The sequence below is a fragment of the Gouania willdenowi genome, chromosome 24 (assembly GCF_900634775.1).
Source record: "Gouania willdenowi chromosome 24, fGouWil2.1, whole genome shotgun sequence".
Lineage (NCBI taxonomy): Eukaryota > Metazoa > Chordata > Actinopteri > Blenniiformes > Gobiesocidae > Gouania > Gouania willdenowi.
Window position 1 is genome coordinate 21174243 of NC_041066.1, and position 24765 is coordinate 21199007.

The 24765-nt window shown below is 36.9% G+C and overlaps 2 protein-coding genes across 5 annotated transcripts; one reads left to right on the forward strand and one right to left on the reverse strand.

Moving 5' to 3' along the window:
• Window positions 1-487: 487 nt before the first annotated feature.
• On the reverse strand, window positions 488-10595 carry pla2g7 (phospholipase A2, group VII (platelet-activating factor acetylhydrolase, plasma)). Of its 2 annotated transcripts, none has more exons than XM_028440370.1 (11): window positions 10448-10595; window positions 8872-8996; window positions 7251-7401; window positions 6319-6412; window positions 6150-6218; window positions 4368-4545; window positions 4179-4292; window positions 2704-2795; window positions 2335-2505; window positions 1264-1412; window positions 488-1188 (listed from the first exon to the last, which is right to left on the reverse strand). In XM_028440370.1, exons 2-11 carry the CDS (start codon window positions 8962-8964, stop codon window positions 1088-1090), a joined length of 1212 nt encoding a protein of 403 aa, XP_028296171.1. In that variant the 5' UTR covers window positions 8965-8996; window positions 10448-10595; the 3' UTR covers window positions 488-1087. The 2 variants fall into 2 exon arrangements, with proteins under 2 accessions (XP_028296171.1, XP_028296170.1); XM_028440369.1 differs by lacking the exon at window positions 10448-10595 and adding an exon at window positions 10281-10441.
• Window positions 10596-11446: 851 nt separating this feature from the next.
• Window positions 11447-24627, forward strand: ints9 (integrator complex subunit 9). 3 transcript variants are annotated; one of them, XM_028439672.1, is made up of 17 exons: window positions 11447-11551; window positions 11783-11897; window positions 12998-13058; window positions 14282-14344; window positions 14450-14589; window positions 15469-15555; window positions 15820-15940; window positions 16096-16230; window positions 16698-16809; window positions 16907-17087; window positions 18000-18060; window positions 18154-18325; window positions 18404-18528; window positions 20018-20185; window positions 21961-22059; window positions 22136-22276; window positions 24293-24627. In XM_028439672.1, exons 2-17 carry the CDS (start codon window positions 11833-11835, stop codon window positions 24467-24469), a joined length of 1908 nt encoding a protein of 635 aa, XP_028295473.1. In that variant the 5' UTR covers window positions 11447-11551; window positions 11783-11832; the 3' UTR covers window positions 24470-24627. The 3 variants fall into 3 exon arrangements, with proteins under 3 accessions (XP_028295473.1, XP_028295471.1, XP_028295472.1); XM_028439670.1 differs by having other exon boundaries at window positions 11450-11551; window positions 11770-11897; XM_028439671.1 differs by having other exon boundaries at window positions 11450-11551; window positions 11770-11897; window positions 22139-22276.
• Window positions 24628-24765: the final 138 nt, after the last annotated feature.

The following is a 24765-nucleotide window of genomic DNA, read 5'->3' on the forward strand; positions in this document are numbered from 1 at the left end:
ATTTTGGTTATGGTTACATTTATATGTATGCATTTGTTTTTAGACTTTGTGGAATAAAAAACTCTAGAAAACAAACCCATTCTAGTAGCTTGGGATCTAGGGTCGATTGGATATTCCGTTTAGAAAGGGATGTTAAAAAACAAAAAAAGGGGTTACTTGTTTTTCATTTTAAAATTCAGAAGTTAAGATTTAAATTCCAGGATTAAAAAAAAGGCTTTGGGGACTGGTTGACTTTCTGTTTCTGGAAGCAAAGAAGTGAGATGTTAGAGGTCTGACGGAAGAGACCGCCATTTTTTTTTTTTTCATGTGCGAGTGGAGGTTGGCGTTTTCATGGGTGGGAGCGCGTTTGAGGACAGTGTTGTTTCAGTTAAGAGCCCAAAGTATGACTTCTACCTGTGGTTTCCCTAGCCCATGATTAAATGTCTTTGGAATGTTACTCTGATGCAAATGACATGGCAAAAAAGAAAGAAATTGAGCAAACCATTTCTGATGTTTTCAAAAAATAAACTTTTTAATTAATGTGGTGGGAAAAACCATTATACAAACCAAATTTATTCAACCTTCATCAAGTACAAAGGTGTGCATGTATAATTTAAACATTCATTGTAGAAAGTATTAACCGGCTCACTTCAAAGTGTAAATGCAGCTTTGTAGTGTTTAAATTACCTTTGATTCCATTTTCTTTCAAACCACATCAAAGCTTTATCTTTATTATTTATGGTAAAAACCTTCATCACTTAACAGCAATCATAGTGTAGCTTGTTTTCACTAGAAAGTCGCAAATTTAAAGAGACATACTGCAAATGTCTAAAATGACATTTCACTGCTGGCTTTGAATACAATCAAAGAAGAAACAGATTACAGGGATTAGATTGTACCCAAAGAAGGTATTGAGAAAATACTGCTCATCACAATCAGGCCACATGAAGGTAAGAGCCTCACAATGAGTGCTTCCTCCAATAGGAACAACTGGTGTCTGCTGATAATGAGGTAGAGAGAAGCTAGAATGTAGCCTCGACCAACGTGGACAGGAATGGGCTGAGAAGGTCTAGCTTTACATTCTTGGGACGTGAGGCACGCTGGTTCTTTAGATGGAGGCTCTAGGCACGTTAATGTTAGTTCCTGGAATGAGGTTTTCATCTTCTCCATCAATCAGATGATCCCACTGGTTGAAGTTCTTCTCCAGACCTACACAATCAAAGACAGAGACCTGAAATTGCTGCTCTTGAATCGGTCGTTGGGACAGATGGACATTGTTCTCACCCAGATGCCGCTGCAGAAAGGCCAGCGTGGCTTTGTTACACAGATCTATGGCCAGCTCTGGATTGATTTCTCCCTTCAGTTTCATCAACTTGCCAATACAGTGCCCTGTGAGGAAGGTGAAGTCTGGGAAGCTCTGATGGACCGTTCCCCTGAAAGAAAGCACACGTTTGAACTCATTTGATGAGTATTGGTAGACTGAAGGGCAGGGGTGTCGAACATATTTTAGTTCAAGGGCCAAAAACAGATTAGTTCGATAACAAGTGGGCCGCAGGTTTTAGGCGGGAAAATGAACAATTTCAACATTAATGTGCCCAAATTTGCACTTTCCCAGTTATAAATTAGACAAAGTATGGAAGGCATCAATAATATCAAAGCAATAAGTGACAGATTCTTAAATGTCCTTTTATATATTTTTACCAAATTTTATTTAATTTGGGGAGATTGTCGAAAAATTGTAGGATTTTGGAAAAATGTTTAGTTCTTTCAACAACAATTTACAACTGAATTATTTGGTACTTTACACAATAATTCATGTTTTCTCTGTCAGCTTCACTTTCTCCTGTGGGCTGAATCGGATGCTTTGAAGGGCCGGATTTGGCTCCAGGGCCTTGAGTTTGACACGCATGCTATAGGGTGACAATATGTTCGGTTTTACCCTTACACGTCTTCATTTCACGTCTTGTCCGGGCCGGATTTTTAAAAACCAGGTTTCCAAGGGACCTTGAACGCATTTCGGGAGCATGTTGTTTTGAAAGACTGTAACTCAGCTAATATTTGTTCTATCTGAGAAATTCTAGCAGTTTCTGAAAGCTAAGGAGTTGCTCCTTACAGTCAGTAACATGTCATGGTAACTATGCTCTCACATGACGGAAGTCAGGAAGATTCTAATTTCTGATTTGTCTTGGCGAAAAGTTATATTTCTGGATACTATATTGTATTTTGCCGTAGATTCAAGAAAACGTCGAGTACTTTTTGAGCGTAACAAGGTTGGCCGAAGTGTCCTTTTTTTTTTTTTTTTTTTTAAAGTCAAAATATGGTCACCCCAGTAGACTGTGAACAACCTGGCAGTACCTGATGGTGATCATTTTCCTCTGGATCTCGGTTGAGTCAAGCTTCTTCATGCGGCTGATGTTTGCGGCCCACTGGAACTTTTCTGAGTTGATGAAGAAGATGGGCTGCTTCACCTGAGGAAACATCTCGTCCACCAAAGGAAACATCCAGGAGTCCAGTGCGACTCCACACCTGGGGAAGGAAGTCTGTTTGTTAGGAGGATTGCTTACTCTAAAGCAATGTGAAGGAACTTTATCCAAAGAATCTCAATGCCTCAGTTTGGTGCACGACAAAGTGAGGTGAAAGAATTTAAATTAGGAAAACTAGTGAGATTTGTCTTGATTAAAAGTATTTTAAATAAACTAATTTAAAGAAAGCAGAAAGCCTTACTTGAATTTAACCTCTTTGGCCAGAGCTTCGATCACAGTGGCTCCTCCAAAGGAGTGTCCCATCACCGCTATTCTACACAGATCTATGGAGTTCTGTGAGCAGGGGAAGACAGAGGCACAAAATGAGCGACAGTCACAATAGTTTTTACAGTCTGTAGGTCCCCTAGAAGTCACAATTTCAATTATGCTGAAAAAAACTCTGGGTTTACTCCACCAATCAGTTGTACTTAGTTTCCATTCATTAGTCTCCTAGTATGTTTTACATTTTAAATGATTGTTTTAATCCACATTTTTTATACCTTTGCATTGCTTCAGTAGTTGGCATTTTTATCTCACAGCAAAAAGGCCCGGGTTAGATTCCAAAATCCAATTTTTCAGAGTGAAGTTTGCATGTTCTCCCTATGCCTGCGTGGATTTCTGGTTTCTTCACCATTAAAACATGCCAGTTAAGACTTGTTCAAGCCAGGGATTGCTTGACATGACTCTAATCTCCCTTTCTAAGGTAAGAAGACCCACAGATGTATAAATTAATTTAGGTTTTCTTTGTCTGTTCATGTATTTCAATTTGTGCCAGGACCAAAAATGTCTAACATTTTTTAATTATACTGGTTTCATGGTTTTTTCCAAGTATGACTGAGTGTTAACCACATCTTCAAATAATTTAAAGCAGTGGTTCTCAAACTGGGGGAGTGTGAGAATGGCCTTGCTGATTATTGAGCATGAAAAATAGAAAAAGGTTTTTTTCTTTGCACCAAAAGATCAAAAGTATGATTGCAAATTATAGTTTACCCATTTTCTTGAAATTCTGTAGAGATGGGGGAGGGGCAGAAATATTAATTCTTCAAAAAGGTGCAACAGAAAAACCACTGACTTAGAAAATGATTACTGCATTAAATTGGCTCAGAATAACCAATTTTACTATCCCAAGGAGTGAATATTGTAGAAACACGTTAATATCCACACCAAAGTCCATTAAAAAATCTCAGACTTTAAACAAGGACTGATCTGCCAGCGAATGCCATGAGATGGGGGCAGTCTTCAACAACACTAGTTGCTTTGTGTGAGTGAAAAAAGGTCCTGGAGGAGTCTGAAAACATGCTAATCATAGTGACTAAGCTGCTAAATAAGCAACATCATGTCTCTGTTTCTCATTTTTGAGTGATTAAGCATGATTTACGGACATCGGGGAGATGCTGTTGTGGTATCTATATGTCTGCATCCACACACTTCACATAAGTTGTGCTACATATGCTAGCCTTCTTATTGCAACTGAAAAACAAAGGCCTCTCAAACAATGTTGAGCAGAGTAACTTTCCACTGCTCGGCAACCTTGTGCTGCTATATATATATATATATATATTGGTGGTATTCCCTATGAAGCGGTATAGGGGAACCACTATCTAATTCAGTTTTTGTTCTGTTGAGGGCTAACGCCATGCTATCTTACTGCTCAATCACTTTAAAACAGATTATTACCTCCAATGATGTCCAGTCAAACTGTGTCTGCAGCACATTGTTCACTGCAATCCCTGAGTTGATCTCGATGAGTTTGTCCAGAGCCAGAATGCACTCGTCTGCTCTTTGTTTCACCTGAAGGTGGAGAGTGAGAATCAGGTCAGTGCTACCATGCTTGTGATTTGCATCTGTGAGTTAAACTCTGATCACCTGTTTGTTTCTTAAGGGGAACTCGGCCTCGCCACGCTGCAGTGATCTGTAGTACATCCACTGCACCTCCAGGTTGTCCCGAGCTGAGCCTGATGACATCAGGACGCTCTCTGGAGCTGCTGCTGCTGATGAATCAGACTTCTGATGAAAATAAAACGTAGCCGAGGCCGACTCATCCCTGTGGGAATGAAGAACATCAGCACTGAGTAAGGCAGGAAAGTTTAACATCTCACTTTATCTCAAATTTTAAAAGGATTTTTATACTGATGGGTCATGTGACCTGTTTTCTCTGCCTTCAATCAGCAAACGATTAAATAAACTAATCTGAGTCACAGTATTGAACCTCTAAAGCAGGGTTTCTCAAACACTGGGAGGGGGTCGCCAGATGAATTCAAGAAACTAAGAATTTTTTTTTTTAACAATTTGAGCCCATTTTCGCTCATTTTTACCCTTTTTCTGCAACTACATCAAACTTGCCATATTGTAACCTATTTTCATCACTACTTGTTGCCATATTTTAGCTCCTTTTTATACATTTTTGCTTCATTACTCCCATTTCTGCCACTTTTCCATCAAATTTCAATGCCTTTTCTGCACATTTTTCCACTTTCAAGACATTTTCAGCACCTATAAACCCATTCCACAACTTTTCCCACCTTAACGTTGCACACATTGACCCATTATTGTCACTTGTAACCACTTTTCACCATATTTTCATGCTAATTTTTGCCAGTTAACCACATTAAGGATTTGTCATGCCCATTATTTGCCAGTTTAAACTAATTGTTCCTACAAATTGTTCTAATATTGACGCTTTGAACCCTTTTTCACACTTTTTCTCTCCATTTAATTCAACTTTATTTATATAGCGCCAATTACAACAAAAGTCATCTCAGTGCTTTCAAAATATAAAATTTGTGATATAAAGGAAAAAACCCAACAAATCCACAGATTAGCTGTTCCATGTTAGTCTTATGAATACAATTTAAATATCTCTGACTTCTGTCTTTACTTTGAGTGTTTTTAATCACGTTGGTCTGAAATGAATGAATGAAGGTTTTCAGTGAACGGATTTTATTTATTTTTTTGTCCTTTTCTCTGTCGAACATTTGCTTCTTTTTTTTTTTGGTGATAATTGTGCCTCAATGACCCAGAACTGGACCATATTTTTCAACTCAGTTTCTTGTTGAATACTTTGAAATCATACTGTATGTGTCAGAGTAATTTGAGGGCTTTAAAATAACAATTTATTTGTCAATGTTCCTTCCTGTTCATTCAAGATTAAAGATATTGTATTAAATGTAGAGTATAAAATTGAGCTAAAATCAACAAATTGAATTTCTCACAAAACAAGTTGGTTTCACCTATTAATGAATTACTTTGTTTTACGGAATAGGTCATTTTAAGTTGGTGTCAGAGATGATGTGAACCGTTAACATATCTTTGTATTCTTTGTGGTGAAATAAGTTTAACCCTACAACTGTCTGCTGAAATCTGTGTGTTTGAGGCCTTTATGTCCTTCCTCCATATGTTTCCCTTGTCACTTGACTGACAAAAAAATGTGATGACCTGGTGTGTGCCATTGTGTACACACACTATTTCCACTCCTACTTCACACACCAACAAACAGCTCTATGGTATTATTAACCTGGCTCACGTCCAGCTAGACTTTCCTCAGAACATCCCGTGAGCTCAGCTTTGGATTTTTAGCCATTCTGTGTGCTTGTCCACGTGCAATTAGATTTGGTAGGTTCTGTGACCACTAACACATTAAATCATCACCTGTGTTCCACCGACGCGACGATGAAGCCCTGTGAGGCCAACTCTGCACAAATGGCCGAGTACAAAGTCCTGGAAAACAGCAATCACACCAGTAAATCCATAGACTTTAAACAGATACATAGTGTGTTAATGTAGTGTATTAATAATCACTGCTGAGTGGTTTGTTTACCGGAACGCTCCGAGGCCATGGGAAAAAATGACAAGGGGACATTTTCCAGTTGATTTAAATGGAGCATCCAAATACGCTGGGATCTTAAAGGAGCCTGAGAGGAAACAAAAGGAAAACATTTATTTTTCAAACCCTTTTAAGCCTGACAGTCCAAAAGAAGTGGAGAAAATTAATTGTGATATAATTTGGCTCAGTATGGACACAAACCAAAAAAAAAGAAGAATCATAAGAAAATCTAATCAAATAAATTCAGATTGAAACAACTGTTTTTAAGAATATATATTTAGTACGGGAGTAAGTACAAATAGATTTGGCAATGTATCACAATATTTCACCGCGCGATTATCGTTTTGATCCAAAAAATTTCGTAACAGATTTTTTTTTTAATCATGTTAAGGAAAAAACTGTTTAATTGCGCTAACATATGCATAAGCACATAAATGCCCGTTGTCGATGAACCACATCAGACCTTGTTGAACTACCTCAATCCTCAAATGCACGTTAATTACACTTCATTTTTTTAAAACATACTGGGCACGTTTAAAGATGTAGGTTTTTGCTTTTTTAAAAAAAAAAATAATTTAAGAACTTAACAGAATCAGAAAAAAGCAAAAGTTAAACTTTTTTGAAAAACATAATTTCACAGTTTGAACAACATACCACTTGTTTTTGATATTGGTACTTTAATTAAATATAAATTGTATTTCATACCATTTTGTACTTCTAAAGGTGAAATTTTTATTTTATTGATATTGCGATGTATATGGTATTAAGTACCGGGATATATCGTATCGTGACATGCAAACCGTGTATCGTATCGTCAGATTAATGGCATTGCACAAAAAATGAAGTAAAATTGTAATATATTTTTATGATACAATTACTCAGTTTGATATCAAGCCCATGAGAAATCATGGTGATGTGAAACTAACCAAAAAGGTAGTTAAAAATGCGTTCACTCAGACTTCTGTTGATTTTCATGAAGTCTGCCAGGCCGTTGAAATACTCCCTGTTTGGAATCCATTCTGGTTTCTCTGCCTTCTCCGTCTGGTGACAGGGGTAGTAAAGACGGAAGAAGCTTCCCTGGTGGACCAACAGAAGATCAGAACGTGAGTGAGGAATAAGATCAACCATCATTCATCTAATGCAATGGTTGCCCAGGGGCCAAATACAGTGCAGTTTGAGCTCAAGTGGGATGCAGATTACCGTAGTTAGAAATAAGGTTAATTTTAACATTAATGTGCCATAGATTTCACTTCCATGAATAACTGAAATATACAGTTTGAAAGGCGCCAACAATATCCCAAGCAATAAATGACGGGTATCAGTCCCTGCAAGATCAACGCTTTAAAAATCCTTAATTTTGTGACCAATTTTTTGTAATGTAGAAGAGTTTTGGCCCCTGTAAATATTGTCATATTATCAAATTTCTGTATTTTGAGGGACAAAGATGGCTACAAATGAAATATTTGGTAATTTATGAAATGATCAATGTTTACGCTGCTATTTTAACTTTTTCCTGATGGATGATCTAAAGTTTGGCCCCAGGGCCTTGAGTTTGACACGTGATTTAATGAATCATGAAACAAGATAAGATACAAATTTATTCCTATCCTTGGCATGCAGACAGCTTCTATTTCACATCTGGAAGAGATTTTTTTTTTTTTTGCTGTAAAGTCGACTTTTTAACTTAATAACTGCAGTTCTCGCCTTTCCAATTTAACATTTGCATGTCAAAAGTGGATTAATGGATAGTTTGGCTCTAGTTTGTACATTTAGTCATTTTACTTTTAACTTTGACAGTAAGAGATCTACTTTGTTTTGATCATTATATTTTATACAAACGTGTACTAACCTATTTTTCTCATAAAGCATTATTACAATTAAGAAGAAGAAGAAGAAAAAGTTTAAGCAAAAACAATAAATATGTTTTAAACTTAAACTTGTATTCAAAGAATTTTTTTCAGGAAATTGACTTCGATATCCTGACATGTTCCGACTGCCAACTGTCAGCCTTCCTCAGAGGCATTTGATGTGTCCTTATAAGTTCGTTCTGGGCATGGCCAACTTCACAGTTCTGTCAGTCTGGACCAACGGACACCTCTGAGGAAGACTGACAGTTGTCAGTCGAACCATGTTAGGAGATCAAAGTAAATTTCCTGAAAAACATTCTCTGAATAAATGAAACCTTAACATATTACTTTAACATTGTTTCCATACTGTAAATAATATGTAAATAATTCAAATGTGTATACTAGTGTTTTTTTAAATAATAAAACCTGCCTAACTTTAACATTTTAGTGGAGTGAGATCATATGCATTTCAGTGCAACTTTGTTAGTGCAGTTTGGGTTTGCCCGTTTTTGTTAAAACACGATAACAACAATGCACAAAAACATATTTAATTGTAGGACAGTTTTACTGGTTCTATTGAAAAGAATTTCTATCAGGTTGAGACTTGCTCTGTACTTAATGAATGAAAATTAGCCAATATCTCCACAAAGCTGCTCTTCCCGTGTGTGTGTAAAAGCAGGGATAATGAGTCATTTCTTACGTGTGCCGTATGGTCCATCATAAAGTCTGTGCAACCCACAGTATCAGGACCTTTGGGTGGAGGGATCCCCAGATTACTGCCGGAGTTCCCCATGGTGAACGAACCCAGTGTGTGCCTCCTGTGATCTGAGTCGCACACACAGTATAAAATGTTATGCTAATCCTAACTTCACAAAAGAAAATAAATAGTTCCAAAAAAAAATCAAATTGCTAATTCCCAGTTGATGCTCACTGATCTTAAATACTTAAACTTTAATGATCAGAAGCTGAGACCCAAAGTCAGGAAAGTGTTAAATTCTCAGTTATACTAGCAAGAGTCAATGCTGTTTCATACTCGAATAATGCAAAATTTTATAACTGTAAGGCAACGATTTACAGCAGAACCTCCAGTTAAAACCAAACTTGTCAAGCTGGTAAATCACACTAGAAGGTGGAATTATTCATATTTACTTTCTTTAATCCATTACTGAAAAAATGTGAACACAAGCATGGCAGTAGTTTTTTTTAACAAAAGGTTAAGCTAAAACAGTCATTTTAAAGGACAAAAAAATGGGAAATATTAATGTATGACAGGAATGGTGATGGCCACAACTAATCAGAAAATTATAAAACATTCTATTTTTGCTGAAATAAAACATGCATATCGGTAGCGAAAAAAACTGCACTACTACCTCTGACAATATATGCAGACATAGGAATTAAAAAATAAATTGCATATTTTATTCATAAATCAATAAGGTACATAAAAAAAGCCGTTTTGGGAAAAAGATGCCAATTTTTTTGTCTGCACTCGCATTTGTAAATATAAAAGCATCATTTTTTATAAATAAGTACAATATCAAATGACAAATCACTTCTCAAAACACATCATTTCTCAAAACCATCCACCCATTCATGTCAATTTCTTATCTTTTTTTTACTGATCTTGCTTATTTCTGATTTATATTACAATGTTTTCATTGCTGTTTTGCTGTTATTTTTTAACCTACCTGTAAAGTGTCTGGAACAGTGTTTTTAAATCATTATTATTATTATTACATATTTGTCTTTATTAGGTATAAGTAAACCCAGTGAAAATAAGTTCTGGGTCCAAAATCCTCTGCATTGGCAAAGTCAGACAAACCATTACTCAACATAAAACTATGGAAACAAGCAGCAGATTTTAAAATTTAAATGAGAACATATTTAGTTTTTAGCATTTTTTAGCAGTTTTGAGACCTCCTTCCTTTGTCGTTGTTTAGAGACTGGTTAGTTTAAACATCTTTTGTTTTCTGTTAAGTGTTAGTTACCTTTATGAGTGAAAGGGGAAACATGACTAAGCTACATCATGTCAAAACATACCGACACACCGGCCACGGACCGAATGCGGAAACCAGAAACAAACTAATAAACATGTTGTTCCACACCTACCAGCAGTCTTGGTCCACTCGAACACTCTTTTGGTAACTAACTGTACAAATCCTCCATGAAGGAGCATCGACCCCCGGGTTGAGTGGTTATAAACCCACCACCAACGGACACGGAGCCTTTCTGAGCTATAACACCTACACGAGCCGCTTCACAGACACAAAACCTACCAGAATTACTGACGTGCGGTCGGTGACTTTGTCCTACATCAGCTCCGCAACATTATAGAACTAGTTGTTAAATTGTCCCCAGACCGCAACTGTACCGGTCGACACCGGGGAGTGGTTACATAGGTGCTATGGATCTACTCGTCTTCACGCTGACAGGTGGCTGACTTCCGCGTTTATGAATTTCACGTATTTACGTATTCTTTAATAATGTTGAACTCAAATACAGCCCCAAATTGGAGTATTTATCAATTTCAGTACACAGATATATAATATACTTGTGGAAAATTGTGATAACATAAAATTAATACCAGGTTCTTTGGCATATCCTGTTTTCATTATAAAAATAATAGTAATAAAAAAAATTAAAAAACTGATTTTAGTATTTTTAGTTGCTATCTAACGGGGAAATAAGAGTCACAAAACGTTATGCTTATGTTTAAAGTTAAGGAGTGGCTATCCTAACCCCTTCGTTAGTCCGTAACGTAGTTTAGTAATCTACGTATTAATAGCAATCACAAGTACTAGCCAATGAGGAGCGCTCACGTGACCTAAACTGGCCAATGAGCACTACGTAGGATACGTCTACGTACGGATAGACACTGCCTTAAAGTTATGAGTCCTGTGAAGGTATTCCGGAAAAAGGTCAACGTTCAACAAGGATACCGATAAATCCAGTACACCAGTTACTTGACAGCTCAGGCTGCAGCAGTAAAATACTGAAAAACCCATGCAAGTTTCTCAGTCATCGACAAAAAACGTTGGTACTTTATTGTGTATGAATTTTACGAGAAATGTGTAATTGTTGACATTCCTCTGCTACTGCATTTTAAAACACCGCTTCATAAATAGCTGTAAAAACAAAACATATTTTCTCCTAATTTTCAAAAATCTATTTATTTTGTGTTTAAGACTCATTCTTCACACATTGTGTGCGTTATTATTCATTTATTGAACTCATCAGTTATCCTCCAGCTCTTTAGGGGGCAGTAGAGAACACAGTGATCAAAAGTCACCGGTAATGTGTTGAACGATGCTCTGTTAGCACTAGCAAAACTAGCTCCCTTTAGCTGTTTTCCATTCTGTTACGTCGCCAAAATGAAATTGGTAAGTGCTAAATGTCACAAAGAATTGACATTGTATTGAAAATGTGCTAAAGCTGCTCAGCACACCTAAAATGATTGGATATGTTAGCCTTGCAGCTAGCAGCCCAGTGATACCTCCAATGTTTACAATTGTGTTTTTTTTTTTTGGTCCTCTTGATTTTCCTTTATTACAATTGACTACACATGTTCTCTTGTTTCTGTAACTTTTTCATCTTGCAGTACTGTTTATCAGGTCATCCCACGCTGCCTTGCAATGTTCTCAAGTTTAAGTCCACCACCATCATGCTGGACTGTGCTCTGGACACAACATCTGTGCTCAACTACCTTCCCCTGCCTCTAGTTCACAGGTGAGACACACTGCAGAATAATACATTAATAGTGCATCATCATCTGTGATCCTCTGGTTTCCCAAAGAACATCTATAAACATCTGCTTCTAAACTCATCAGCAGCAAATGTTCAAGAAGAGCAGAATTAGACAACACAATGTTTTGAAATACGTTTATGCTCTTAACTCTGTCAACTTCAAAATCAAATTTAAGTTTTCCAGTTTTTTTTTCGGCAACTGTATTCAGAACTGCACATTGTTGTCATGTTGATGCTAAAATTTTAAGTTAGTTAAGTTAGGTTTAGTTGCACAAAGAACAATAATATATATTAGCGCTTGCAGGTAGGGGTCGTGGAAAAACCCCCAAACAATAACCTATTAATTGCTATTTTATTATTGATGATTATGAATCGATTAAGTTTCCAAATTCCAATAATCGATTATTGAAATTTTTCAAATTGTTGAAAGAATAAAAAGAAATCCAGATGATTCTTGCTAATTTGAAGGTGCTGTAAGGTGTTACAGTGAAATATTTCAGCAGCTTTCTGATGTTAAATGAAAGATGAATAATCAGCAATATTCAAAAATCGGCTGTAACACCTCAGATGAATTGGGTAAAAATTTAAATGATTGACATCAAAACTAAACCAGCCCAAGTAATTACTTTAAGACAGAAATAATAACACATTTTTCCAAATGAAAGGAGGGTTAGGGTTAACCTCTATAATATGCAATAATCATTTTTTTTAGGATAAATTTACAGAACAGAAATCTAAACATTGGATGAAACCTGTGTCAAACTACTTCTTTCGTTGTGTTGACCTAGTACAACCAAAGGTATTTATAGAGATTTTTTGGTATGTGTTTTTATCACTACACAAATCAGAAATTAATGTAAACGGTTAGAAAATACAAATCTATTTTTATGACGGTGCTGCTGTGTATTCACAAGTTTCCGGTCTTGAACAAATGCAACGGCAGCTAATATTTAGATTTCACACAGTTATCGCTAATATATATATATATCCTTAACTATTGATACTTTAGGAAATATTGGCCTCATTTATGAATACTAATATGTTAATATGTAAATATTTATTTCTTGTTTCTTCCTCTTCAGTCCCAGGCTCTCTAAGCTCCCAGGATGGATCTCTAAGGATGGAACAATAAACCTAGAAAAGGTATCCAAACCTGTTTGTGGTGTATTTAACATACTAATACAGTGGCCGTCTGAAATATGTATTCATATAGTGGGAGGAAGTTAAGTAGAGTTGTCAATTATGGCCAAATGAGTGTGTGTTTGAAGGTTGGATGTACAAAGAGGTGTACATACTCTGTACTCTGTAGCATTATAAAGGGGTTTATTTGTGGTGCAAAGTAATTTAGCGTGTGCAATTTCCCAGGGTTAATTCTATGGGACATATGTATGATAAATGTGTTTGTTTTTGTTGTTGTTACTCATTTTTATATTTTTGTCGTTTGGTGTATTTTTCTGTAATATGTTTATTGGAGTCTTTATGTGTATTTTTTGTGTCTTTCTGTTGTCTTTTTATGTTCTTTTTGTTGCCATTTCATTGTGATTCTGGAGTAATTTTGTCTATTTTTGTAGCTTTCTTGGTGTAGTTTTGTGCATTTCTGTTGTCATTTTCCATATTTTATTAGTATAAATATTTAGTTTTTTTACTCATTTTCATATTTTTGTTGTTTAATGTATTTTTCTGTAATGTGTTTTGGAGTCATTTTGTTTGTTTTTGGAGCCTTTTTTTGTATATTTACAGTTATTTTGTAAGTTTTTGTTGTAGTTTTGTGTGTTTCTGAGTCATTTTGTATATTTTTGTGCATTTGTGTTGTTTTTTTGTGTACTTTTTGTATAAATATTGTTTAGTTTTTGTTTTATTTTCCTAATGTAGTATATTTTTATTTGTGTGTGGCGCTCTCTCTCCGCCCGCGGTGATGGTGGCTGGATGCACACACTGGGACTATGTGCAAGCTGCTAAAATTTTTTAGAAACAGCCAAAATGACGCATGGCTGTAGTGCACACACGTGACTACGGTGTGCAGTGATTGACTGTAGTGCGCCACGTGACTAAAGGCCTCGGCAAATGACGATAAGTTTTAATGAAATTATTAATTAAATGGACTTTTTCAGTCCAAACAAATCCCACGTTGCACAGTTTTGAGCCAAGCTGCAGCTAGCAAGTCTGAGCTCCATCTGTCCCTGAAAACCACAGATATTTGAGGCACAAACACACACACAGACACACAGATTCCTTGCTTTAATAGATAGATTATACAACCTCTGCCTCTGTAGTTCCCTTATTATATAATCAGTCTACTGTTTCATACTGGGTGGCTAAAGTATAGTTCCAGCTGTGATTGTGTGGAATGTGATGTTTTTCTTCAGGAGCTGAAGGAGTGTGCAGGGCGGCTTTTTGTGGATTCACAACCAGAGTTCTGTTTACCTGAGGTACCAAACACACCCTTCACCTTGATTTAATTATGTTCCTTGGCTTCACAGTTTATCATATTTCTTTACATATCTAAAAGCTTTTTTTTTCGTTTAATCTGACAGAAAGAGCTTCTGGATCTCTCTACTATTGACGTGATCCTGATCTCCAACTATCACTGTATGATGGCACTGCCCTACATCACTGAACACACAGGCTTCACTGGGACTGTTTACGCCACAGAGCCCACCCTGCAGATAGGAAGGTATGCAACTGCACACCTGATGCAGCTTTCCTTCTATTCATCTAATCCAGAGATGAACAACTTTTATCACAATAATATGAAGGTGACATTATACACATTCATGTCAGCATTTAGATTAATGACCAATCTGAACATTATGATAAAGAACCAAGAGGTTGTGGGATTTTTCCTTGTTTTGTGTAGTTTTTCTGTTTATTTTGTTGTCATTTTGTCCATTCTTATTGTTTTCTGTTCTTGCTGTTTTTTGTGTGTTTTTTAAGTAATTTTGTGTATTTTTTGTCGTTTTTTTTTTTTTCTAATTTTTTTGGCGTTTTTTTTAATTATATTTTCTGTCTTGTATAATTTTGTTGTTTTGTTTGTTTGTGTTGTTTTTTTGTCATATTTGTTGTAATGTTGTCTTCTTGTTGTTGTTTTGTGTTTTCTCTGTTTCTTGTGTTTTTGGAGTAATTTTGTATATACTCTATTCTTTTTCTCTCATTCTATATACTTTTTTGTTCTGTGTTGTGGGTCATTTTTTGTTTTGTTGTTTTGTAGTTTTTTCAGTTATTTATTTGTAGTCTTGAGTGTTTTTGGAGTCATTTTCTGTATTTTTTTAGTATTCTTCTGTAATTTTGTATGTTTCTTGGAGTCATTTTGTGTATTTAGATTTTTATTGTATATATTTCTGTCATTTTTGTGCTCTAACTTGCTGCATGTGGCCACGGGCTGCCGGTTGCTGCTGTCTGCTCTAATCTGTGTCATACGCATTGGCTACAAGCAAAATTGAGTTTTTTTTTCAATTACAACTACGAGCAGTGATACTATACTATTGTTAGTGGGAGGTGAGTTTTAAACAACAAGTGTATTTAATGCATCTTTCTTCCTTTTTTCTTTGCACAGACTGCTGATGGAGGAGCTGGTTAAATTCATGGAGAGAGTTCCCAAAGCTCAGTCTGCCACCTGCTGGAAGAATAAAGAAATACAACGGTAAAGAAACAAGATTAGAGAAAAAAATCATTTTAGAAAAATAATTGTTATTGACTTCTAAAGCAATTCATTACTACATTTAAAAATTAAATTAAATACAAAATAAAAAAATCACACCTGGATCATTGGATGTTAGCTCTACTGTCAGGCAGCAAATCAGTGTGTGTCATTAAAGTTTTGTTAAAAGCTACCGGTTTCACATTTACATTTTTGTAGCAGCATGTTTTTTGCTTGTCCCGTTCCTCTGACCTGTGTTTGAACCAGGATGCTCCCAGGACCTCTGAAGGACGCTGTGGAGGTTTGGACATGGAAACGTTGCTACAGCATGCAGGAGGTCAACTCTGCCCTCAGTAAAGTGCAGCTCGTGGGTTATTCGCAGAAAGTGGTATGATCCCGAGTTTTTCTTCTTCCTCAAATGTTTTATTTCCCCCTGTTTTTGTTGCTACTTTAAACATAAAGAAGCATGATGGATGTTCTTGGGACAAAAGAAAATCTCAAAGCTATTTTTAATTAAGTTGTTTTCTTAAACCTTGTGCACAGGAGTTGTTTGGTGCTGTGCAGATTTCTCCGCTGAGCTCCGGTTACTCTCTGGGCAGCTCCAACTGGATCATTCAGTCTCATCATGAGAAGGTTTCCTACGTGTCAGGTTCTTCTCTCCTGACCACGCACCCACAGGTAGGTCGGAAGGCGTCATGTTCCAGGGACAAAGCCTTCATTCTCTTTGATGTTTTTATATCATATGTGGTCTAAAACCTGAATTGTACTTATTAGAAGATCTATGCCTGACAAAACACCTAATTTTGCACCATATTTGTTTTATTCACTTTTAAAAATGGGAGTACTTTACTGTTTTAGAGCCTGTGTTCCTCCATCTTGAAATCACGTGATTGATGATGTCACATGGCACCACTGACTGTAAACATCCCATTGTTTTCCATTGGAGTGTAAAACAAAGTAAAACTGTAAAGTAGCCCCAATTTTAAAAGTGAATAAAATGAATATTGTACAAAATAGTGTGTTTTGTTTGGCATAGATCTTTTAATAAGGACATTATAAAAGTTTTAGGCCACATTTGTAAAAACAGTGGAGGATTCCTTTAAAGTGATATGATAATCAGAGTGTTTTCATGTCTCTCCTCTAAGCCCATGGATCAAAGCTCCCTGAAGAACAGTGACGTTCTCATTTTGACAGGCCTCACTCAGATGCCAACTGCAAACCCAGACGGCATGCTGGGAGAATTCTGCAGCAACCTGGGTAGGCAGCAATCCAACTTAATCATTCAAACTCAGCGGGATAGTCAAAAGTTTGTGAAATGTAACATAAATGAATTCCACTTCTTTTGCGTCTGCAGCCATGACGATTCGAGCAGGAGGAAACGTGCTGGTACCCTGTTACTCGTCGGGGGTGATCTACGACCTGCTGGAGTGTCTGTACCAGTTCATAGACAGCGCCAATCTGGGAACCACGCCCTTCTACTTCATCTCTCCTGTAGCCAACAGTTCGCTCGAGTTCTCTCAGATCTTCGCTGAATGGTGAGCAAAGCCGTCCTGAGGCCAAATATTGGACAATTGTACGTCTGTGCTGTTATTTACCAGGGAATAAACCCCCAGTAGTTACAAAAAACTCCTACATAATACCTTTTGTTTCTTTTGTTGTGTTTTTCCATCAATTTGTGTTGTCATTTTGTGTATTTGTTTGTTGTTTTGCATTTTTAGAGTAATTTTGCACATTTTAGTTGTTTTGTGTGTTTATTCTGTCATTCTGTATACTTTTGCGTGTTTAAAAAAAAATACAGTTTTCTGTATTTTTGTTGTTCTTTAGGAGTATTTTTCCTCTAATTTTGTATGTTTTTTGGAGTCCTACATACTACGATCATTTAAAATATTTGCTCTCCCCTTCTTATTTGAGTCAATGATTATAAATAAGGTAAAATGTGTTTCACAGCATGATATTTCATAGAATGCGCATGAATATTATGATGCAAATAAAAATAGAACTACTTTGAAACTTTATACAGAACTAGAAATTACTTACAGATAAGTAAAGCAATGAAAATTGTGAAAACAATAATTGAATATATAGGAGAAGAGGAACTACATATGTGTGTTTTTTTTTTTTTTAAATATTTATTTATTTATTTTGACTTATTCTTTATTTAAATTTTCAGGTTATAACAGGTCATTCCAAATATTTGGTTTTTTTTTTTATGCATTTGAACCTTTATAACTGCAAGAAATGGTTGTACGGGAAATGTCTGCGTCCCGTCATGTAAATAAATATAATTGTAAACCTAATTTTAAACAGTTTTTTTTTTTTTTTTTTTACACGTTTTAAAGCTTTTTAAACTGCACAAGGCATATTTTCTGTATGTGTTTCTATGATCATTTTTATATCTCTGTTTGATTCTAATTCTCCTCCTCTTATTTCTCCTTCTGTCTTTACAGGCTTTGTCACAACAAACAAACTAAAGTGTATCTCCCTGAGCCCCCGTTTCCACATGCAGAGGTAAGGTGTACGTTTACTTTATGTCCTCCTGATGTTTCAGCCATTATACATCGTTATATAAGCCCTCCTGCTTCTTCTCCTGGACTGTTTCAGCTGATCCAGACCAACAAGCTAAAGCACTACCCCAGCATCCACGGAGACTTCAGCAGTGACTTCAAACAGCCCTGCGTGGTGTTCACGGGCCACCCCTCCCTGCGCTTCGGGGACGTGGTTCACTTCATGGAGCTGTGGGGAAAATCTAACCTGAACACCATCATCTTCACCGGTAAATCCAGCCGTCACACATCATCGCTGTGCCTTCCTCTGATCTGACCCCCCCTCCCCCTCTTCCTCCTCTCACCAGAGCCAGACTTCTCCTACCTGGATGCCCTGGCTCCTTACCAGCCCTTAGCTATGAAGTGTGTTTACTGTCCCATCGACACGCGACTAAACTTCCATCAAGTGTCCAAACTGCTCAAGGAAGTCCAGGTTAGGAAAACTTTATCGTCTCCTCACACGGTGAAACTGAGCCTAGGACTGAAAGTATGAGTTCTACCAACAACAAAGGCTTTAAATGTAATATTCAGTAGAACAACAGCAAGAAAATGTCCCAAATTATTTAATTGATTAGGAAATAAGGGTGGGATTAAATAAGTCCTCCTTCCCACTCCTTGTAGCAGACATCAGCATAAAGTGGATGGCTGTTCATCATAGGAATGGGATCCACACAAGGTTCCTGCTGCTTAACAGAAGGTTTTCCTTGCCGCCATGATGAATTCATGTTGGGTGTGGGATACATATGTATGTGCATATACGTATATATGCATATGTGTGTATCCATAAAATGAAGAGTCCGTCCTTAAGACTGCTCTACTGTAAAGTGTCTTGAGATACCATTGGTTATGATTTGGCGCTATACAAATAAAAGATTGATTGATTGATTGACATACTGTATTATTATAATTGTGTACATGGACCTTATCTATTATTTTTGAACATCTCTGACTGTTTTTCTCTGTTAAAGTTTCCTGTTCACAAAGAGTCTTTATGTTCCTTTTCTTTTTTTGTTTTCTTGTCCCTGCTCGGAAAAATCCCCCAAATAAATTAAGAATAAATAAATAAAAATAAAATGTAAGTTAAATATCTTACAAGCTTAAGAAAGTTGAAGCTATAAATATATAAATCTGTAGTTTCACATATTCTGAATCATTGGCATTCATTCACTTATTGAGCTGTCAATATAATCCAGATGTGTTAGAATAAGTCAACCTTTTTATTTTTTTGTCAAGAATTGGACCAGAATCAATCAATCACAAATTCAAACCCAAATACGTTTGTTTTCAGCAGAAAAAAGTAGTTTAGTAGTTTAGGGGTTGAGTTAGTCTTTAAAGTCCCTATTCCTTTTTTTTTTTAAATGTAAATTTTCATACAGATCGATGAGGCTTTTCAAAGATGATTTAGATTTTTTTCTTGTTCCATTCATGAAGGTAAATAAGATTACAACACAATCATCACATACACTACATACTGTATAATTCATGAAACATTTACTCAGTTGACTTCATTGGAAACTCACAAAAGCAATTTACATTTTTTTTCAAACTTGAAACAATTTGAGAAATTAAAAATCTATATTGTCCAAAAAATAATTATAAAGAGAGACAATTTAGACTGAATGAAGTGAGATCACATTAGACTGACATGCATTTTCAATAATGATAAGTTTGTTATTTTGGAGCAAAGTGAGTAAACTCTAAGACTTTATCAGATTAAAATCTAAAATCTCGTTCAAGCTATGGTTTGGATACACACACACGCACGCACACACTCTCACACTCTTAATATCTACAAATGATCTGCTTAAGTTTACAGTTTCTGACTTGAGAGAAGTTGGTAAAAAGTCCAGCTTCCTGTGAATTGAGGATTAGTTTGGTTCTGATCAGTGTGTGTCTGTCCTGTGTGTGTGTCCCTGATTCAGCCCCTACATGTGGTCTGTCCAGACCAGTACACCCAGCCCCCTCCCAGCCAGTCCCACCGCTCTGACCTGATGCTGGAGCTTCAGCCTCCCCCCATGCCCTATAGACGCTGCTCCGTGCTCAACCTGCCGTTCAGACGCTGTTACGAGAGGGTCTACATCCTGCCTGAGGTGAGACTGACAGATGGTGACGGGATGAAGGATTGAAGGCTCGGGGCGATCGTTACAAACACATCCAGTGTTTCCCACAAGACCAGAGTTTATTTGTGGTGGTGGGGAGTTAGAAATAAACTCTAATTAAAATAAATACATTTAAATAACAAGTAAAATGAAATATACCTAAATAAAACAAAAAATAAAAAAATAGAATAATAATACTAAGGTTGAATAAATAAATTAATAACTTAAAGGTGCGGTTCGTGACTCTCAGATCCCTCTCTTCCCCTCCCCCCCCTGCTGCTCTTTTGCCCTGCCTCCAAACTTTCCAAAATCCCTCCCTCAGAGGAGCTAATTAGCTAACGGGATGCTGGCGGGGGGCCTTGGGGTTGGAGGTTGGGGTCGGTGGTTGGATGTGCTGTGAGTTCGGCTGCTTGGGGCTTCCTCGGATGTGTGCGTGGGGGGCGGTGGCTGCTTCTCGGCCTGGGATCTCGGGGGCGTCTGGGAGGCTGCTCGGCCATGGAGGGTGGCCTGGGGCTCCTTGGCCCCCACTCTTTCTGCTGGCCTTGCTGCATCTGCGGGCCCGGGGCAGTTTCTGGGTTTGCAGTTGCGGTTTTTGCACATATACTGGTATACGATGCACTGGCATGTCTTGGGATGTGGGATAACACTCATACTGGGCTTAACTTTAGACACGTTAATCCCAAATACCTGCTTTAGGTACTACCACTCACTCATTCTCCCTGTCCACAGCCACCACCATTATAGCTAAGCTTCACACTTGTCACCATACTGGGTTGATTACACAACATAATAAGCACAATATGTTCTACAACTTCACATCTCACTCTCACTGCAAAATAATCTATTCTTCCCCGCCCTTTCTATTTGCTACCTTGAGTCTCTCCTTCCTGCTCCCTTTCCCCTCCCCCTCCATCTCGGTGTAACACTGCTCTCCCTTTTTATCCTTCCTTAGGGAGGGCTGGTGATGGTCACAATTAAGCAATAACATAAATCAATTTATTTTATTGCAATAACAAAACATGCATTGCTGTCTCACAATGATTGCACTTCTTGTAGTGTTGACCTTTGACAGCATGTGCAGACAAGAGGAAAAAAAAAGTAAAAAAGACGGTGCTCCAGCCCGGGAAAGGGGCAGGGCCTGTGAGCAACAGCTGTCAGACGGTCCATCAAACACAATCCTGGCTCTGATTGGTTCTTTCTGCTCGGTTGCGGCGCATTCTGGCAATCTGCCAAAGGCTGCAGGAGCAGCAGGGGGCGGGACTCGATGAGCCTGTTTTTTTTCACACAAACTACTAGTTTCATGTAAAGCTGTCCTTAGATAGTGACAGCTTTAGTAAATATGACAAAAAGTCACTTATAAGAGTTGCAGACTGCACCTTTAACTGTCCAACTGGCAGCAGAAGCTCGACACGCAGTAAGTGGTTAGCCTGTTGGCTAACACTACAGACATCATGAGTTAATGTTTATGCACATGTTGAGTTTCCAGCTAAATTTATATAGACACAGGTTAATATAATATGAGTTTGTGCTGTTTAAACTTCTGGACTTGTTTGCCCACATAATTGTGCTGAGAGGTCTTTATGATACTAGGGATGCACCAAAATCAAATTTATTGGATTGGATTTTTTGGAGCCAGGTTTTGACGTGACAGAAACATAAATGGTACTAGACAGTGTAACTTTCATTATTTTTGCTCCATCTCAACCTACAGCACCACAAATAAATGAATGTATGGGAAACACTGACATCTTCGCTTGTGTTCATAGCTGGCCAACTCTCTGGTTCCCTCGGAGCTCAAACCTGGCGTCTCAGTAGCCAACGTCTCCGCCATCCTTCACTCCAAAGACAACAAACACACCCTGCAGGTGAGTGCTTAGTGCAGCCAATCAGAACACTGTTTCAGTCTGTGTGCGCTCAGCTATCGACTCTTTGCTGTGTCAGCAGTCGGTGCCCAAAGCAGCCCCTGCACCCCCCAGCAAGAAGAGGAAACGTGTGGTGGAGGAGCCCCCCGTGGGAGGTGCCCCCAAGCCTCTGCTGAGTGGAGCTGTGCCCCTGGAGCCTTTTTTAGCCACGTTACAAAAGGTAGGACAAAAACTCATGCCTCATTATTTTTTCTCTAAATGCGATATACCAGGGGTCTGCAACCTGTGGCTCTTTGACTCTTATGCAATGGCTCCCTATAGCTTAAAAAAAACTATCAAAATAAAGAGTAATTTTTTTTACAGAGGTTGTTAATGATTAATTACAAATAGAATCAAGATATAACAATTTGTTAACCTAAAAATAATTCACATTGTGCAATGACTCAGCACTTTCCTGCTTCACCTCCTGCAACATCTACAGACCATCAACTTTCCTGCACCTGTGACTAACCTGAAGTTTTAAATCCCTGGTAAGATAAATAAACCAACAAAAACACTATTCTGGATGAAAATAGAGATTTTAATTGTGTGGGAACAGATTCATTTAACCATAATGTACAGGTTAAATATGCTTTATGTGTGGCAAGAAATGAGCAATTAGCAAGTGTTGATCACATGATCATGTGTTATCAAATTTCGTTACTTTTTGTAACCTTTCATATATATTAACAAAAAAAAACTTCTTTATAAAACATTGTTTTCATGTAAACTGAAGATGCAAGATACTGTTTTATTTCTTGATGTCAATTTATTTTATTTTATTTTAAACTGTTTTTAAGTTGCCATTTACATGATCAAGTCAAATTAAATCGAACATTTTTCTACATAATTTTAACTGTGTATAATTTAATACACAGTATTGTCTTCATTGAGAAGGTATTTTTTTGGCTCCAGGGGGACTTTAATCCAGGTGAGATGAGGTTAAATGGTTCCTTGTAGAGTAAAGGTTGCATATATATATATATACAGTATAGTGGATATGCAGTATAAATCAATATTTTTACCTCTATAAAGTCTTACCAGAAAGACAATTATAGGTTACATTTGCTGATGCAAAATGCCATAAAAGCACATTTATTAACAAACTACACAATATGTGTCACTTGTTTCTCCTATAAGGGACAGCATGTGTGAGTGAGTTCTGTAGTTTGGCTTGTTTAGGGGAAGATCTGGGTGAGGACGCACTCAGTTGTGAGAAGTAGAGAAAGCAGAGAGAGAAGTATTTTATTATTTTTTATTAGTATTTTCATACAAATTATGCTATAAAAATAAATATATTGACAAGGTGATATATATATATATATATATTTATTTCATCAGGTCAAAATGAACATTTTGACCTGATGAAATGTAATTCCAACTAGTGAAAATATATTTTCACATGTACTAATTATATTTGGACTATTTATAACATATTTACAGATATCAGTAATTCCTTTTTCACATGTAAGAATAACAAATATAGATATCTACAATTAAATTTCCTCATTGTAACTAGTGAAAATGTATTTTCCCATTTCAGATATCATAAATTGCATTCTGGATATGTTATATTAACTCGTGGGAAGTCCCTTTTTTGATTCTGACTAGTTATTAAAAAAATGTAGATATCTAAAATAAAATTGTTACTGAGAATTATATTTTAGATATCTGAAATGACATTCTCACTTAGTTACAATCCCAAGCTGACACATTACAATTGCTACTAATGCGATATATTACATGCTACAATTCAATTTATAATATCTGAAATGTAAAAACAATTGTAGATATCAATACATCTACATTGTTACTAGTGGAAATAGAATTGTGGATATCTACAATTAAAATTAAAATTATATTAATGGAAATGTGGCCTTGGAATTGTAACGTGTCAAAATTGAATTGTAGATATCTGAAATTAAATTTGAATGGAAGTCAATGGGACATTTGGACTAGTTGTAACGAAGTTACAGATATCTACAATATAGATTTCCACTAGTGAGAATATAATTGTAGATATCACTAACTGGAATTGCATTCAGTCAGAATTACATTGTGGATATATGGACTTGGAATTACAACATGTTAGAATTTAATTCTAGATATTTATTATTAGTGGTAGCGCTACTTATGAAATGTTGCCATACAACTGGCTCAGCGTGGATTAATCAGAGCATCACCTGCATGTGTGCAGCACGGCATCACTGAGGTGAAGGTGGAAGAAACCACAGACGGACACATCCTGCACCTGCAGGCTGAGGACACGTTGATCCAGCTGGAGGAGGACGGGACGCACATCGTGTGCGACAACAACGAGCCGCTGCGCACCACCATCAGAGACCTGGTGCTGCGCTTCCTGCAGAAACTGTAGCTGCAGCGAGACCAGCTGTGAGTTTTTCAGCAGCTTCTCCTCTTTATGTGATCCAAGCAAAAACTGGGAACCCGTTATATTTATGAATACAGTCCTTTTTTATGTTGAATATACATAACATAGATAATATTTTGTAATAAATAAAAATCACAAATGTCTTATTTGGCTTTTTATGGATTTACAGTTTAAAGACTGAATGATACACAAATGCAGTGGTTCCCAAACTTTTTTGGACCGTGACCACATTTTAATATCGCTACAGATTTTATTTTTCCAACTAGAATTAGTTTTGATCA